General features: G+C 37.1%; 1 protein-coding gene across 2 annotated transcripts; it reads left to right on the top strand.

Moving 5' to 3' along the window:
• Positions 1-5,651: 5,651 nt before the first annotated feature.
• Positions 5,652-19,206, top strand: gtf2h3 (general transcription factor IIH, polypeptide 3). 2 transcript variants are annotated; one of them, XM_052125541.1, is made up of 13 exons: positions 5,652-5,861; positions 6,087-6,166; positions 8,224-8,330; positions 8,505-8,635; positions 9,292-9,408; positions 9,496-9,525; positions 9,792-9,820; positions 9,905-9,979; positions 10,088-10,141; positions 14,712-14,780; positions 15,120-15,255; positions 18,375-18,411; positions 18,515-19,206. In XM_052125541.1, the coding sequence occupies exons 1-13, from the start codon at positions 5,852-5,854 to the stop codon at positions 18,582-18,584; spliced, it is 945 nt and encodes a 314-aa protein (XP_051981501.1). In that variant the 5' UTR covers positions 5,652-5,851; the 3' UTR covers positions 18,585-19,206. The 2 variants fall into 2 exon arrangements, with proteins under 2 accessions (XP_051981501.1, XP_051981502.1); XM_052125542.1 differs by having other exon boundaries at positions 9,292-9,354; positions 18,515-19,203.
• Positions 19,207-19,255: the final 49 nt, after the last annotated feature.

The following is a 19,255-nucleotide window of genomic DNA, read 5'->3' on the forward strand; positions in this document are numbered from 1 at the left end:
ATGTCTGACCTAGGAGATCGCTTACAAGATCGCTTAAGTGCAATATCTTTTGGCCAAAACAATTGCTTTTTTATTAATTGTATAGTGTTTAAGTATTTTACTCTTTACATATTGTTTGAAAACAATAAATACGCTAAAGGTGTTAATAAATAAAGATTTATTTAATTTTAGATAGTATTTCATAATTAATTTTTTTAAAAATCTAATCTTTTCAAATCAGTGTCAATAAACAGCAGGTTCCCACTGCAAAAATGTGTATATCTCAGATGATATGTCTTCTGGGTTTATTAATCTTTTTACATATGCACACATATAAGCATGAACGGTGAATGGAGTCAGCAAATATTAAACTTCGTAAGAAAAAAAAGATAAATTAAGAGTACAATTTGCTGAAACACATATCATTGCCCAGATAAAGCATATTGAAATTCAAAGTATTATAAAATTGAATGGAAAGATGTCTGTAGGTTGCCTAGTAAGCACTGTCTCCTCATTAGATTTAAATACATTATTTTTAACATTATCAATTTAAATAACCCAGTGAGATAAGTAATCTCAAGATATTTTAGAGACATGGAGTCTAAATGTGTGTTCTGTAATACAGAGAAATTGACCGTAAATCACAATCGCTTATTCTATGAATGAATGTATACCAAAATTTACGTTTGACATTGAGTATTTAGCATTCAATCAGACATCAATGAAGATTCTACTAACTGCTAAAAATATTTTTATTGTATAAGAACAATATTGTTGAACAAATTAGTACAATAATTCATCTATTTGTTATGTATCTACAAATTTAAAGCTGTGCTGGTGCATTATATTGAGACTCAAAAACAAGTAAGAAATCAAAAAGCTAAAGGTTTTTGTAGAATATTTGAAGCTTTTTCTCTAAATAATTTATTTTAGTTTATTACCTTGACAAATGTGTTTTTTTATTTATTTATTTATTTAAAAAAATGTGGTGCTGTATACCAGCGTAAGCACATTGTAAATCCTCATTAGGGCCCAAACACTGAAAGTGTGGAGGCCCTATTGTTCTGGATTATTTAATTATTAGTGGTACTTTTAAAGCAAAGCATCACTATTATAATTATTTATGGCACAATAGCAACCACCCCATATACCTCCATTCAAATTGTCTCAGAAGGATATCTTCAGAACAGAAGGTCATAGAGATTGGGGATTTGCTCATCTGACTCAGAAGACAAAGCACTTTTTATGCATCACTGTGGAAACTACTTAACCATGCCCTATCAACCATTTAGAGCACCCTAGCAACGCCCTATTGACTTCCATTCAAAATGGCTGAGAGGGACATCTTTGGATCAGAATGTCTTAGAGACATGAGAGCTAGCTTGTTTTACTTGGGTGAGCCATCACTATTCAAGTATCCACTAGAAAATTACTTCGCCACACCCCAGCAAACATTTAGACCACCCCAGCAAACAACCCATTTTGACTTCAATTCAAAATGGCTTAGATTAGTATCTCCAGATCTGACTGTCGTCAGATCAAACAATCAATCAAAGTTTTAAATTTTTCTAAATTCTTCAAAGGCTGCCATCCTGCCCATCTCTGAGCACCACTCATGAAATGAGGTCGCTCCTGCCGACCTCCAACCCCTTAAACTAACCTGTCCGATGATCATGATGGTCACATTAGGGGGGTAACTTAACTTCTCTGAATAATTTGATAGAAAGGCTTTGCAATGGCGAAATAAGGGCAAGAACTTCCTGTTCAATATAAATCCAGGGAGGGGCTCTCTCTCAGGTGTAAGCAGCCAATGAGCCAGATGTCTGAGACCGAACGCATAATAATAAAACAAGCCCACCTTTATCAATCGGCCTACGCAGTTTACTGAAATGTAATCTGGGATGTTTCCCATTCCAAATGAAGGACGCCATGTTATCAAATTGCTTGAAATAACAGAGGGGGACATATATGGGAGTAACTGTAGCAGGTAGTTGAATTTTGGAATACAATTAATTTCAATAAAATTAACCTTCCTAATCATCGATAAATGTAATGAAGCCCACCTGCCCACATCGCTCGAAAACTTTTTTTATTAAAGGGTCAAAATTATCTAACTAAATCACACAAATTTGCTGAATATAAAATACCCAAATACTTAATGCCCTGTTTAGGCCACTGGAAGCCGCCTGGCTGAAAAGCCATTATCAGGCAGTACGCTGTCAGAACCAAAGCTTTGGATTTAGATCAATTAAATCTGTATCTCGATAACTTAGAAAAGGAATTAATAATTCTGTGGAGACAAGGCATAGATCTAGAAGGGTCAGAGATGAATTATAAAATATAATCTGCATAAAGCAGAAGCTTATGTGCCACACCTAACGCCATCACCCCTGGAAAAGTATCCTCCTTTCATATCGTGGCTGCTAATCGTTCCAGGGCAAGACAGAACAATAATGGGGAAAGAGGGAAACCCTGCCATGTGCCCCTATCCAGAGAAAAATAATCTGAAATTAATCCATTTGTTTGTACCACCACTACCAGGTGTCTGTAAAGTAACTTAATCCATTCAATAAAAGTATTTTTATTACATTTCCAAAATCTTAAAAAGATCCCCAATCTACCATATCAAACGCCTTTTCAGTGTCAAGTGAAATGGCAGCTACCGGAGTCTGATCATTCGCCACTGATCACATGATATTGATGAAATGCCTAATGTTATCAGAAGAGCTGTGGCCCCAAATTAAACCCACCTGATCTGTATGTATAAGAGATGTCATAACTAACTAACTAATCAGTTAACCAAAATGTTTGACAAAATTTTAACTTCTAGCTGGATCAGGAAAATTGGACGGTAACTCTTACATTCACTTGAATCTTTGTCCTTTTAAGAATCAGACTGATCCGGGTTTGTGTCATGGTTGGTGGAAGCTTTCCATTCTTTAATGATTCTGTATAAACTTCTAGCAAAAGTAGAGCAAGTTCTGTAGCATAATACCTAAAACAATTAAGTGGCAAAGCCATCTGGCCCAGGAGCCTTGCCTGTTGGTAAGGCCTTAATTATCTCGCCAAGCTCCTCCAAGATTATATCAGAATCAAGATAATTATTTTGCTCAGTTGTCAGTTTAGGGAGTTCTAATGGTTCCACAAAGTTTCTAATGCCTTCATCAGTGGACGAAGACGTAGAACTATAAAGATCAAGATAGAATTCTTCAAAAGCATTATTAATATCAATGGCTGAGGTAAAAAATTCACCACCAGCAGATTTCACTGAGGGAATAGTAGAGCAACATCTCTAAACTCACCTAGAATAAATCTTATGGACTGATGAATACAATTTATAGTTCCTACCAGATGGGTTCAAAAGTCTCCAAATATCTGTAAGACCAAGATTTTTTACACATCATGTGAAGCATCAGAGTTGCACTTGGGGGCTTACACACTTTTGCTTCACTATGATCAAGGACTAAGTCCATCAAAAGATTTAAGTCTCATCCCAATATTATATCATGAGGGGTGCCAGCAGCTTGCAACATCCCTTCAAGATCTATAAAAAAGCCCTGATCCTTAACGTTAGGTGTGTATATATTAGCCAAAATCAACCTTTGCCCCTGAATTTCTGCTAAAATAGAAATGACTCTTCCTAATGTATCATTAATCTGTTTGAGACATTTGAATTGTAGATGTTTACTTATAAACATAATGACTCCTATGCTCTTACTCGAGCCAGCACTAAAGAAAACATCAGCTTCATGTGGGGAAAGATGCGTTTCATGTAGAAACACAATATCATATTTCTTACGTTTAAGAAAATAAATAACCTTCCTTATTTTTATGGGAAGCCCCCACACATTCACATTCCACGTGGAGAGAGACAATCCAATTTAGTGAGTCAGGTCCACTCGGCTGTTACATGAGTGCAAAAAAATGCTCTAATCACTTCAATGTTTTGCAAGAAATATTCCACAGTACAAAATCCAAACAATAGGAGGTGTAAGCACAAAGAATGTGCAGATTCATCCACAAACTGTCCCAAAGTAGTGTTAATCCAAAAAACAAACTCCAGCTGCTAGGCGGAACCAGCAGAAAAAGAAACAAAGAAGGCACTCAGTTCTTCGGACGGTCAAGTGATTGTTTAGTGAGTCAGGTCCACTCGGCTGTATAGACAGTATCACACAATACTCATTCCATTAGTCCTTTATGAAGGACATCGCTTGCTGTGGGCATGTAAATATTTTGCGGCCATCCTTGGTATCTATTCTCAATTATGCCGGTAACATCAGTGCAAAAGCGAACTTACATTGATGTAAAAGTTTGTTGCAATTCTTTGAATTGATCACGTTTCTCTCTTGTCAATTTCACAAAGTCTGGGAACAAGAAAATGCTGTGGTTCTTCCAAGAAAGCCTTCCATTACTCCCCGCCTCGTGTAACACAAGATCTTTATCGGATGATCTCAGATATTTGGCCAGAATTGATTGGGCCTGTCTCCCTCAGCTGATCTCTGTGCCGGAACCCTGTGAGCTTGCTCACTTTCTAGCTTATGGTCTGTTATGTCGAGCATACTTGGGAAGAGCTCATCTAGGAATTTCCCCATATCTCGGCCTTCTTCATTCTCAGGAATTCCAACAATTTAGACGTTGTTTTGCCAGCTACTATTCTCTAAGTCCTCCAACTTTTCCCAAATGCGTTCCAAGTCTGTCTTGGAATTCTTAGCATTCTTAGCAGTTTAGCAGCTAATTCTCTGATGACTCCAGATAATCGATCTGTTTCTCGACATCCGACACTCTTGTAAACAACTATAGTTATATAGAATATAGTCTCCATGGCAGTGATCGATCGACGTATTACAGCAAGGATCCTCGAGTCAGCAATGACCTTCACCAGCATTGCCGACATGCTCGACAGTTGACACTGAATTTCTCCCGCCGCACCGTCCAAACTGAGTCCCTGGTCTGCGGCCCTGTCTGGGGTATCAGCTTGAGCATGTAAGTGTGTTTAATGTCTCCAGAGACTGAGGATTTTTAATTCTTTGACTATTGTCTTCATAGAACAGTTATGGAACAGGGTGTATAGAGTCTCACCTGTTTATGACACAAAAAGTATTAAAAACTAGCAAAGTGTGCACAGCTCACACGTTCACAATGTTTGTGACGTCACCCTCGCATGGCACCAAGTGACCCGACTTGTCCCGACTTAAAAATACAAAATCGATTTTATAAAAGCACTTACATAAATGTTTTTGTTAAAATTTGTGTATTATTTGAACTTGAACATTTTTTAATTTGTAATTTACCGGGATTACAGGGTTTACAGAGTTTGGCAACATCGTTATTGTAAAGTGATATAAAACTTTACAAAGAGAAGGTTAGGGATTTTATCAGTGTTAACACATATTGTTAATGTCTTGTGGCAATACTTTTAAAACAACGTTATAACATTTAGGGATTCGCCCCATTCACTGTAAATGCTTCACTGATTCCCAGCTTTTTAATTTATTTATTTTTAAGAAAAAGAGGAGAAAAGTCTAAATTAATTTTGTGGTAATTAACATTATTCCATAAATGTTGTGACTGTCGATTGACCTTAAACCCGGAATATTCCTTAAAAAAAGCTCTATGATTGACGCTTATGTTATGACGTCATGACGTCATTCGTTACGCAATTAACTGCGCGACGTTTGCAGTGCTCTAACTGCGCAAGTCTTTTACAGTGTTGTAAACATATCGACTACATAATTCATAGAGATTGCTATGAATTGTTCAGTTCATTGGTACATTCGTGTAAACTCGTCATGACTCTTACGATATATTTTTTTAACAAGGCGTTATAAATAGCAACGTAATACCGTTAAATCGCGATACTGGTATCTCAACAATGGCATCAGGTTTGCAAATCTGATAAACAATGTTTTATATTTAAACCATGTAAAAGTGTTTTTAACTTGTCAAAAAGATACAAATTTATTTTGCATCTATATATGGAATAGTGTAAAAATAGCAGTGTAAACACTAAGAGCAAATACTTCACTGTATGAACTATCATGCCCCTATAATAAACGCAATAAACATAATGACACACATTTAATAATAACGACTACTCATGTTTGCAGAAGACGAAATTAACATTCTGGTCATGGTGATAGATGTCAACCCTATTTGGTGGGGCCAGCAAACACAAAGGGATCCTAAGGTACTCTCTCTGTCTCTCTCTCTCTCTCTCAATTTCATAAAGTACTTTATATTGATGATTGTGTTTACATACAAAATTGCCAAAACATAAATACAAAAAACATAATGACAAGACAAATAATAATACTAAAACAGGACCAAATTATAATAGAATTAAAATAATGTGCCAGGTAATTAATAAAATACAAAATATAATAACAGTATACATTAATATAAAATTTAACAAGACATTATGAACATTAAAAAAAATACTGTGACGAAGTATATTAAGGCAGTAATTGGTTTCTGGGTGTGCACTTAAAAAAGGAATTTTGCTGCAACTGATGCATGATTGTCCTCCCCCAGTAACACCTGCATTTGGTCTGTTTCTGCTGAACTGGAAACTGTGGCATGAGGTTTGAGAATTTGTATTTCTCTCTCACCTCTGTACATTTCTCTGAGAAGTTTCTCTGTCTTGACCTCACCAGTGTCACAGTGAGCATGACTTATTTTTTTTTGGAAGCCATGTTTGTCTCTGTCTCCCTTTTTCTATTGCCAGACTGATCGCTGAGTCTGTATTTGGTGAGGATCCGTCTGTTTTGGATCTCTTACAGTGTAGAGATATTCTGCCAGTTTATACTTTCTGTATAGGGCCCGATAATATTTCAGTTTGCTTTGGTTTTTACATTCATTTTCCCAGTGGTCCAAATATGAATTTTTGCTTTCTTTTGTTTGATTTGGTTTATTCTGATTTGGTTTAGTTCAGCAGTGCTGGTCTGAAACTGGGGTTTGTTAGTTGTCAGTGGGTTTGTGAGTTTCAGAGCCAGCTGACAAAGGGGACTGTTTTTAGGTTTCATGTTGCAGTGTGTTAGGGGAACTTGAATTTAGGTGTGTCCAAAATTTGAGGGATCATTTTTCAATATATATATTTAAGGGCTATCCCACGCCCTTGAGTGAAGAATTGTGTTCTTTTATTGCCAAGTTTACCTCTGCACCTGTTGTCCGAATACATAGATTTGATAGTGTCATACATTTTACCCCCAATGCCGGATTGTAGAATTTTATAATATAGACTATCATGCCAAATGGAATCAAATGCTTTTTTTAAATCAACAAAACATGCATATATTTTGCCTTTGCTTTTTTGATGAAAGTGACTATTCTGTGTAGTAGCATGTGAATGTGGTCGGTGGTGCGGTGGTTTGGTAGGAATCCAATCCGACTCTTACTCAAGACATTGTGCTTGGTAAGGAAGGACTGTATCCAGGCATTCAGGACACAACAGAAAGTCTTCCCCAGATTACAGTTCACACAATTGCCTTGGTAGTTATTGTGGTCGAATTTATCTCCACTCTTATATAATGGGTGTATTAAACTCATACTTCAGGTATCAGGAAAATAGCCAGTTTGCAGAACCAGACTGAACAGTTTTAACAAGGCCTCCTGCATTACTGTAGGCTGTGCTTCAACATTTCTGTTCTAATGTTGTCTAAAACCACATGCATTTCTGGTTTTAGTTTCTGAAGTGCATCTGTCAATTCTTCTCTGCTAATCTGATAGTCTAAAAGGTTTTGGTTATTTTTTTGTAGATTCCAATTGGCATGTTTTTCTGGTCAGGTGTGAGATTTTCTGGAGAAATTTCTTTAAATACATTTTTTAAATATCCTTTCCACAACCCTCCATCATGTCTTGGCTGTGTTGTTTTTTCAGACTGTTCATTCACTGATTATTATTAATTTAGTCTTCAGTTTCATTAAGAGTGTGGTTAAGATGTTGTTGCTTCATTTTTATAATGCCTCCATGCCTCAAAATACACACTCTTTCTCAAGAGTGTCAAGCTGGCCGTGGACCTCACATTTCCTTTGGAAAGTTGTTTAAATTGTAATTTATCAGGATTACAGGGTTTACAGAGTTTGGCTACGTCGTCATGAAGCCAGCCAGGTTAATAATGCTTGGGATTTTTTTCCCCTTTATAAAAAGACTAAGATTGTTTGTTTTCTTTTTCAGTTCACCCTCAATAATGCTTGGGATTTTTTTCCCCTTTATAAAAAGACTAAGATTGTTTGTTTTCTTTTTCAGTTCACCCTCACAAAATGTTTGGATGCTTTGATGGTTCTGGCAAATTCCCATTTAATTATGGCAAGGTCCAACAAATTAGGCATCATTGCAAACCTCTATCAAGAGAGGTAGGGAAGTAATTGCTCTTTCATTGTAGACCTTTTCCTGTCAGTGAAGTCTCTCTTTATTTGACAAACTCCTAGAGGCCTGCCGTTTTTCTCATATTGTCTTCAGATGAGTTTATTTGTTTGAAGGTAAAAGTAACTATACTAAATTAGCCAATCTTTTTATGTCTTTTCAAGCCACTTCCTATATCCAAGTAAGAAGTGGAAATCTGGGGATGTGTTATCTGCTAATGGTGATGGCAAATATGAGCTTCTGTCATTTGCCAATGATCTCTTAGCGGAAGAGCTGAGAAATCTCTTGGACAGTAGTAAGTATTTGATATTTAATTATTGATTATTGTTATTATACAGGTTAAAGTAGTAATTTATCTTAAATAGCATTGTTTAATCAATGAAAGTTCTGTCAATTATTTTTAAAACAGAACTGAAAAAACTGCTAATTCATTTTTTCTCACAAAATGATGAATGAAATGAGAGTACTAGATAGTGAGCTCCATCTACTAAATTAACCACAGTCAAACAGAAATTGGTGTGGACAGCTGATTGTGTTGACAAAACCATGTTTTGAATATCACAGTAGTAATGTTTTCCATAATTTTAATATTTAATCTCTATGAAATATCAAGTTATTTTCTGTGGAATGGTGTTTTTTAGGGATAGTGAGTTATAATATTATGTCATACTTTAAAATAAAATAGAAAGACAAAATTAAATGAAATGGTACATTCACATCAAGAACATTATTTATTTTAATCTTTTATTAATTTCAAAGTGGAAATGTCACCATTTTAAAAACTAATGGTTTGCAAAGTTGTGAGACATGGTTGGTCCTATGTCAGAATCAGTGCTGTATTTGACTGGTTTTAGCTGTTTTGTCTGGCCTAGTATTTGAGGACATTTTTGAGTACTTTTTTAGTGGGTATTACTACAACAGGATAATTATGGTTTCCTTTCCTGTTAACAGCAGAGGTCAGCAGCAATCAAACAGACACTTTATTGGCCGGATCACTCTCCAGAGCTTTGTGTTGTATCCTGTACCTCTCATATATACAGTACAGATCAGTCGCTAAAGAGATCACATGTTATTTCTCTCAAGAAGCACATGGCAGTTTTGTGAATAGAATATGATGTGCAAAGATTCCAATTTTTATTAACTTTTGACTCTCAGATATCCATCGAGTCTCTAAGGAAGTGGAAGGTAAACACATTTGTTCTCATCTTTAGTTTGGTCCCATGAAAACTAAGCACATGTATTTTGTGTTGTTATTTGTTATTTTTTGGTGTAATGTTTTGTAGAGACATGTAGATAGATTTATACAGCATTGCAAAAGCACCAATAAGATGGTCCTTTTTACTAGCTCTGGTTTAATTGTCATTTTGTATTAAATAGTCTTAGTGTTTTGTATTGAATTTCTATGTAGTACAATTTCGACATGGACTGAACCTTTAGTATTTTACTTACAGCTGGGCAGGATGTGAAATCAAGGATCTTGGTAAGTACATCTTTGGGTTTAACAGGCAAAAATTTATGTTTAATTGAATAGCTACCTTAACATTTTTGCTTAAAATTATTTCAGGTTATAAAAGCAGCTGAGGACTGTACATTGCAGTACATGAACTTCATGAATGTGATCTTTGCAGCACAGAAGAAGGTGGGGTTAACAACTGAACAATCATCTTATACTGTATTTTCTTTCAATAATGTGCATCTATATAATGCTCTATCGTTGAACAAACATCCATTCTCATCATTCCCAAAGAATATCCTGATTGATGCCTGTGTGTTGGACACTGACTCAGGACTTTTGCAACAGGTATTTTATTTAATCTAGGCATTTATAACTGTTTACATGTGTTTTTTAATGATGTTCATTTGCAAGCACCGTGGAAATGTTTAGATTGTTGATATGTTATGCTTGATTGTTAAATGTGAAGCATGTAGTTTCTGTGCCACTAGAGCCATCGAACGGTGGGGAAAACACTCTCTCCATCTTTGCCATTGGCCCCAAAATCAGGCAGTAGATTACCAGTGTTTCTATTTTGGGCTGGTAAAGATGCCAGAGTGTTATAGTGTGTTCGCTCTTGAGTGTTAACCCAAAAATGAAAATTCTCTCATCATTTACTCACCCTCATACTATCACAGATGTGTATGACTTTCTTTTTTCAGCAGAACACAAATGAAGATTTAGAACAATATCTAAAATATCTCAGCTCTGTAGTATACTAGTTGTATACGAGTATACAATACAAGTGAATGGTGATCACACATTTGTAGCTCCAGAAATCACATAAAGGAAACATAAAAGTAATCCACATGACTGTTTAAATCCAATTCTTCAGAAGCAATATAATAGGTGTGGGTGAGAAACGGTTCAATATATATATATATATATATATATATATATATATATATATACACTCACCTAAAGGATTATTAGGAACACCATACTAATACTGTGTTTGACCCTCTTTCGCCTTCAGAACTGCCTTAATTCTACGTGTCATTGATTCAACAAGGTGCTGAAAGCATTCTTTAGAAATGTTGGCCCATATTGATAGGATAGCATCTTGCAGTTGATGGAGATTTGTGGGATGCACATCCAGGGCACAAAGCTCCTGTTCCACCACATCCCAAAGATGCTCTATTGGGTTGAGATCTGGTGACTGTGGGGGCCATTTTAGTACAGTGAACTCATTGTCATGTTCAAGAAACCAATCTGAAATGATTCGAGCTTTGTGACATGGTGCATTATCCTGCTGGAAGTAGCCATCAGAGGATGGGTACATGGTGGCCATAAAGGGATGGACATGGTCAGAAACAATGCTCAGGTAGGCCGTGGCATTTAAACGATGCCCAATTGGCACTAAGGGGCCTAAAGTGTGCCAAGAAAACACCCCCCACACCATTACACCACCACCACCACCAGCCTGCACAGTGGTAACAAGGCATGATGGATCCATGTTCTCATTCTGTTTACGCCAAATTCTGACTCTACCATCTGAATGTCTCAACAGAAATCGAGACTCATCAGACCAGGCAACATTTTTCCAGTCTTCAACTGTCCAATTTTGGTGAGCTCTTGCAAATTGTAGCCTCTTTTTCCTATTTGTAGTGGAGATGAGTGGTACTCGGTGGGGTCTTCTGCTGTTGTAGCCCATCCGCCTCAAGGTTGTGCGTGTTGTGGCTTCACAAATGCTTTGCTGCATACCTCGGTTGTAACGAGTGGTTATTTCAGGCAAAGTTGCTCTTCTATCAGCTTGAATCAGTCGGCCCATTCTCCTCTGACCTCTAGCATCAACAAGGCATTTTCAGCCCACAGGACTGCCGCATACTGGATGTTTTTCCCTTTTCACACCATTCTTTGTAAACCCTAGAAATGGTTGTGCGTGAAAATCCCAGTAACTGAGCAGATTGTGAAATACTCAGACCGGCCCGTCTGGCACCAACAACCATGCCACGCTCAAAATTGCTTAAATCACCTTTCTTTCCCATTCTGACATTCAGTTTGGAGTTCAGGAGATTGTCTTGACCAGGACCACACCCCTAAATGCATTGAAGCAACTGCCATGTGATTGGTTGATTAGATAATTGCATTAATGAGAAATTGAACAGGTGTTCCTAATAATCCTTTAGTTGAGTGTGTGTGTGTGTGTGATATGTATGTGTATGTATATATATATATATATATATATATATATATATATATATACAGTTGAAGTCAGAAATTTACATACACCTTAGCCAAATACATTTAAACTCAGTTTTTCACAATTCCTGACATTTAATCGTAGAAAACATTCATTGTCTTGGGTCAGTTAGGATCACTTCTTTATTTTAAGAATGTGAAATTTCAGAATTATTGTAGAAAGAATTATTTATTTCTGCTTTTATATCTTTCATCACGTTCCAAGTGGGTATGAAGTTTACATACACTTTGTTAGTATTTGGTAGCATTGCCTTTAAATTGTTTAACATGGTTCAAGCATTTTGGGTTGCCTTCCACAAGCTTCTCACAAAAAGTTGCTGGAAAGTTTGCCCATTCCGCCAGACAGAACTGTAACTGTAACTGAGTGCCACGACCAGATAGTTTCAAGCCACAACATAAGAGGGATCAGACAACAAAATCGAATCAATACAATTTTTTTATTTTAATTAAACAAAAAGCACAACGACCAATAATAATAATAAACATAAGTCTAGGGATAATGAAGGGAATTTTTTTTTAAATTATAAACAAAATAACTGACAAAATCTTTAAGCTACATAATATAAGAAAAACATAAACAAAATGAGAAATGAGTCTTACATACTGAGCAAGAGCCACTCCTGAAAAAATCTATCCCACAGTGAGTGTCTCCCCCAAATAACACACAACACTCTTATATACTCTAACTAATTATCAATTAACATGGGGAAAACCAATCAAAAACTCCCATCACACCGAGTCAGGTTTGTAGGCCTCCTTGCTTTCACATGCTTTTTCAATTCTGCCCACAAATGTTCTATCGGATTGAGGTCAGGGCTTTGTGATGGGCACTTCAATACTTTGACTTTGTTGTCCTTAATCCATTTTGCCACAATTTTGGAAGTATACTTGGGGTCATAGTCCATTTGGAAGATGTCTAGCTGATGTCTTGAGATGTTGCTTCAATATATCCTCTTAATTTTCCTTCTTCTTGATGCCATCTATTTTGTGAAGTTCACCAGTCCCTCCTGCAGCAAAGCACTCTCACAACATGATGCTGCCATCCCGATGCTTAAAGGTTGGGATGGTGTTCTTTCATTAGACCAGAGGACAGTTCTCCAAAATGTAAGATCTTTTGTCACCATGTGCACATGCACAGGAGCAGTGGCTTATTCCTTGCTGAGCAGCCTTTTAGGTTATGATGATATAGGACTTGTTTTACTGTGGATATAGATACTTGTCTACCTTTCTCCTCCAGCATCTTCACAAGGTAATTTGCTCTTGTTCTGGTTATTGATTTGCACTTTTCGCAACAAACTACATTCATCTCTAGGAGACAGAATGTGTCTCCTTCCTGAGCTGTATGATGACTGCGTGGCCCCATGGTGTTTATACTTGCGTACTATTGTTTGTACAGATGAACATGGTACCTTCAGGCATTTGGAAATTGTTACCAAGGATGAACCAGACTTATGGAGGTCCAAAAAAAAATTTTTCTGAGATCTTGGCTGAATTATTTTGATTTTCCCATGATGTCAAGCAAAGAAGCACTGAGTTTGAAGGTAGGCCTTAAAATGCATCCACAGGTACACTTCCAATTCAGTACACCACCTATCAGAATCTAATTGTCTAAGGGCTTGACATAATTTTCTGAAATTTTCCAAGCTGCTTAAAGGCACTGTTAACTTAGTGTATGTAAACTTCTGACCCACTGGAATTGTCATATACAGTCAGGTCCATAAATATTGGGACATCAACACAATTCTAATCTTTTTGGCTCTATACACCACCACAGTGGATCTGAAATGAAACAAACAAGATGTGCTTTAACTGCAGACTTTCAGCTTTAATTTGAGGGTATTTACATCCAAATCAGGTGAACGGTGTAGGAATTACAACAGTTTGTATATGTGCCTCCCACTTTTTAAGGGACCAAAAGTAATGGGACAGATTAACAATCATAAATCAAACTTTCACTTTTTAATACTTGGTTGCAAATCCTTTGCTGTCAATTACAGCCTGAAGTCTGGAACGCATAGACATCACCAGATGCTGGGTTTCATCCCTGGTGATGCTCTGCCAGGCCTCTACTGCAACTGTCTTCAGTTCCTGCTTGTTCTTGGGGCATTTTCCCTTCAGTTTTGTCTTCTTTTCCCTTCAGTTTTGTCTTCTTTTCAAAGTTAAAAGTGCAGACAATGTAAAGGCAATATAAAGCGGAATATACCTCTATACTCAAGCATATCTTGTTTACTAGCTACTTCAAACTAAATTCTTTAAATTCTTTCAAAGATTGGATGCCATGAACCTTGTAAACTTTGACAAAAAAAGGGATTAGTTCCTCTGAGTTTCTCATTGTGGCAGCCTGCTAAATATAACTTTGTTTCCTGATGAACAGCTAAAATAATGCACACCCTGACTCCTGGAAGTTGCGTATCAACCAGCCAGTCAAATTGAAACCAAAAACTTTTCACCAATTCTTTCCATATTTTTTCAGGTTTCATTTAGTTGGCTGTGCCATTTGAGGCTGAACTACCAATTTCCTACCCCGTTTTTTATTTATCAACAAAATAAACGTAAAATATTTATTAAGATTATTAATAAGATTAAGATTATTAATAAAAAAAAAAAAAATTTTAAACCTGAATGAATGGAGCAGATATCTTATTTTTCTTTTGTGTTTTTTGTTGCCTTTCAACAGGCTTGTGACATAACTGGGGGCTTGTATCTTAGAATTCCACAGAAAATTGCTCTGACTCAGTATTTGTTGGTGAGATTTATTTGTTCAATTTTTAACTTCATTTTATCTGAATGTCGTCACCTTCCTAAAATAATGTCCCAAGTATTTTTTTTTTAGGTTTTTCAGAAATTTTACCAGAGGTGGCCAGCATCATGAGGAGATAATTAGGCAAAAAAATACAAATAATTTTAGTCAAAAGGACATTATTTTAGGAAGGTGACGATATGTAATTAAGCTCTTTATATGCTTTGTTTAAATGTAATCTATTTGTTTATTGTATCATATGTTTATTTTGCAAATTACTGTTTTACATAACAATAATAATATAAAAAACACTTTCCCTTATTGTACATGTGCTTGTTGTGTCAGTGGGTATTCTTACCAGATGCAGACCAACGCTCTCAATTGTTATTGCCGCCTCCAGTACATGTAGACTACAGAGCTGCTTGCTTCTGCCACAGGAACCTTATTGAAATAGGCTATGTCTGTTCAGTGTGCCTATCAAGTATGTCTCCATCAACCCTTTATTATCTATCATCAGTTTCAAGAAAAATATGTTATTGTTCATTAGTGGGCATAGGCCCGTTTCATACATTCAACTGATTTCTGTTAACTCTGAAATTGCTTATTGGGATTGTGCCATTGACAACTGTTAAGAATTTGATTGTCATGATGAAATTTTATTTATACAAGTAGCAGACCACATTTACATCCAGATGTAAATAAATGGTAAACAATTGACCTAGACATCTTTTTTTTTAAAGAACTGGTGATGATTTCGCTCCATTATTTGATGTTGCTCTATAAAAAAAAAAATACAGTGCATTCAGAAGTATCAGACCCCTTATTTTTTTTTTTAATTTTTGTTGTTGCAGCCTTATGCTGAAATGTTTTTTTTCTTCTTTAAAACACATCAATCTACACTCCACACCCTGTAATTACGAAGCAAAAAACCCCAATTTTGATCACTTTTAAAATTTATTAAAAAGAAAAACTGAAATATCACATTGACATAAGTATTCAGACCCTTAACTCAGTACTTAGTTGAAGTCTTTTCGTGAATGATGCAACTAGTTTTGCACACCTGGATTTGGAATGTTCTGCCATTCTTCTCTGCAGATCCTCTCAAGCTCTGTCAGGCTGGATTGGGACGGTCGGTGGACAGCCACTTTCAGGTCTCTCCAGAGATGTTCGATTGGTCAAAGACCGGGCTCTGGCCGGGCCACTCAAGATATTCACAGAGTTGTCCCTAAGCCACTCTTGCGTTGTCTTGGCTGTGTGCTTAGGATCATTGTCCTGTTGGAAGGTGAACCTTGAGCCCAGTCTGAGGTCCTGAATGCTCTGCACCAGGTTTTCCATAAGGATATCTCTGTTTTGCTGTGTTCAGCATTCTTTCAATCCTGATAAGTTCCCCAGACTCTGCCGCTGAAAAACACCCCCACAGTATGATGCTACCACCACCATGCTTCACTGTTGGGATGGTATTGTGCAGGTGATGAGCAGTGCCTGGTGTCCTCCAGGCACCCTCAATATGCTTGGAATTGAAGCCAAACAGTTCAATCTTTGTTTCATCAGACCAGAGAATCAAAGAGCCCTTTGCTATTTTAGAGTAGAGAAAAGACCGCTGTCTGGCCACTCTGCCATAAGGCCCAGATTGTTGGAGTGATGGATGTCCCTTTGCAAATTTCTCCCATCTCAACACATAATCTCTGCAGCTCAACTAGAGTGACCATCGTGTTCCTGGTCACCTCTCTTACCAAGGCACTTCTCCCCTGATTGCTCAGTTTGGCTGGGTGGCCAATTTTAGGAAGAGTCCTGGTTGTTCTAAACTTCTATTTAAGAATTATGGAGGCCACTGTGCCCTTGGGAACCTTTAATGCAGCCAAGTTTTGGAAAGCTGTGAGACCTTATATATACCGATCTGCCACAACATTAAAACCACCTGCCTAATATCATGTTGCTCCCCCTCGTGCCACCAAAACAGCTCTGACCTGTCAATGCATGGATTCCACAAGACCTCTGAAGGTGTCCTGTTGTATCTGGCACCAAGACGTTAGCAGATACTTTAAGTTATGATGTGGGGCCTCCATTGATCTGACTTTTGATCAGATTGAGATCTGGGGAATTTGGAGGCCAAGTCAACACCTTGAACTCTTTGTCATGTTCATCAAAGCATTCCTGAACAATTTTTGCAGTGTGGCAGGGCACAATATCCTGCTAAAAGAGGCCACTGCCATCAGGGAATTTCGCTGCTATGAAGGGGTGTACGTGGTTTGCAACAATCTTTAGGTAGGTGGTATGTGTCAAAGTAACATCAACATGAATGCCAGGACCCAAGCTTTCAAAGCAGAACATTGCCCAGAGCATCACACTGCCTCCGCCAGCCTGCCTTTTTCCCCATGGTGCATCCTGCTGCCATCTCTTCCCCAGGTAAACGATGCACCAGCACCCAGCTGTCCAACTGATCTAAAAGGAAATGTGATTCATCAGACCAGGCCACCTTCTTCCATTGCTCCATGGTCCAGTTCTGATGCTCATGTGCCCATTGTAAGCACTTTCGGCAGTGGACAGGGATCAGCATGGGCACTCTGGCCGGTCTGCGGCTACGCAGCCCCATATGCAGCATGCTGCGATGCACTGTGTTCTGACACCTTTCTATCATGGCCAGCATTAAAGTTTTCAGCAATTTGTGCTACAGTAGCTCTTCTGTGGGATCGGACCAGGCGGGCTAGCCTTCACTCCCCACGTGTATCATTGAGCCTTATGCGCCCATAACCCTGTCGTGTTTCACCAGTTGTCCATCCTTGGAACTCTATTGGTAGGTACTAACCACAGCATACCGGGAACGCCCCACAAGACCTGCCATTTTGGAGATGCTCTGACCCAGTTGTCTAGCCATCACAATTTGGCCCTTGTCAAAGTTGCTCAGATCCTTAAGCTTACCAATTTTTCCTGCTTCCAACACATGAAATTCAAGAACTGACTGTTCACTTGCTACCTAATATATCCCTCTCCTTGACAGGTACGATTGTAACGAGATGAATGTTATTCACTTCACCTGTCAGTGGTTTTAATGTTGTGGCTGATCAGTGTAGACCGGTGTATGCCCTTCCAATCAAGATACAGGTGGATCCCAATCAAAGTGTACAAACATCTCAAAGATGATCCAGATAAATGGGATGCACCTGAGCTAAATTTCAAGTATCATAGCAAAGGGTCTGAATACTTCTGTCAATGTGATATTTCAGTTTTATCTTTTTAATACATTAGCAGTTATCAAAAATCTGTTTTTTACTTTGTCAGTATAGGGCATGGAGAGTAGATTGATGTGAAAGGTTATTTAAAGCATTTTAGCATAAAACTGCAACATAATACATTTTTGAAAAAAAAAAAAATGAAGGGATCTGAATACTTTCTGAATGCACTGATATACAGTGTATATACTCCTTAAAATATACAGTAAATTTAAACAGGAGCCTGAGCTAAGTATACATTTTACTTTTAGCTAAATTAGCTAAGAATACAAAATATCCTTTTTTTATTATTTTATCATAATAAAAATCATTATCATAGTTCTCATTTTGTATCTTTAGATAGACTTAATGTTGTATCTTTTCCCCCCAGTATTCTGTAACTTTAGTCCAATCTGCACAACATGCGAGTAAGTAATTTTAAAATTATTTTTAAATGTGTCTGACAGATTAATGGATTCTTTCAGTTTTCTGACAGTCTTTAACAAATTGTCTGTTTTGTGCACTTTCTAGGACTGCCTTTAAAATGCCACTGCCTCAGATGGCTAAAACAAAGAAGAAGAAACTTAAAACTGTGAACTGACCCAATCTACCCACATACTGGTTACCTCACAAATCTGTAATTGTAAATGCAAGGTTCCCCCCCCTGAGTATTTTGTTGAATAGCATATCTTACCACATATTTTGTGCTTTGAGTGGGAGGAACAGGTAAAAAAAAATTTGATATGTTTATTTGAATAGTATGTTTTGATAATGTTTAACTACATATTAAAAAAAAAACTCTTTTAAAAAATCAAGGCCATTGCATGTTTAATTTGAAGGTAATATCTATTTATCTGTATATAAAACCAGTACACAGTAACATTGGGGCCTTCACTCTTTCTGCTTTCACAGCTTGCTCATAAACAATTGTTTCGTTAATTTTTTGGCAGCTGGATTTGGGAAGGAGTGCCAGTATTGATAGAGTACAAAGAAACAGGGCCTCATTCATGAGACATTCGTATATATAATAATGTGTTCATTAGGAGTAATTTGCATGCAAATTGGACCTTCACAAATATTTTCTGCCCCACATGTGTGTTGTGTATGTTAGTGAATTCCAAACATTTGTAAATGGGGCTCACTGTAGAATGTGTGCACACATTCACAATTTGCATAATCCATGGACAACACCCATTAAAAACCACATACAAGGAAAGCATCAGACTCACTTGTAAATGTGAAATGTGAAACCTTATAATCTATGCAGAACTG

Source organism: Xyrauchen texanus, chromosome 4, assembly GCF_025860055.1.
Source record: "Xyrauchen texanus isolate HMW12.3.18 chromosome 4, RBS_HiC_50CHRs, whole genome shotgun sequence".
In the NCBI taxonomy this organism is placed as follows: Eukaryota; Metazoa; Chordata; class Actinopteri; order Cypriniformes; family Catostomidae; genus Xyrauchen; species Xyrauchen texanus.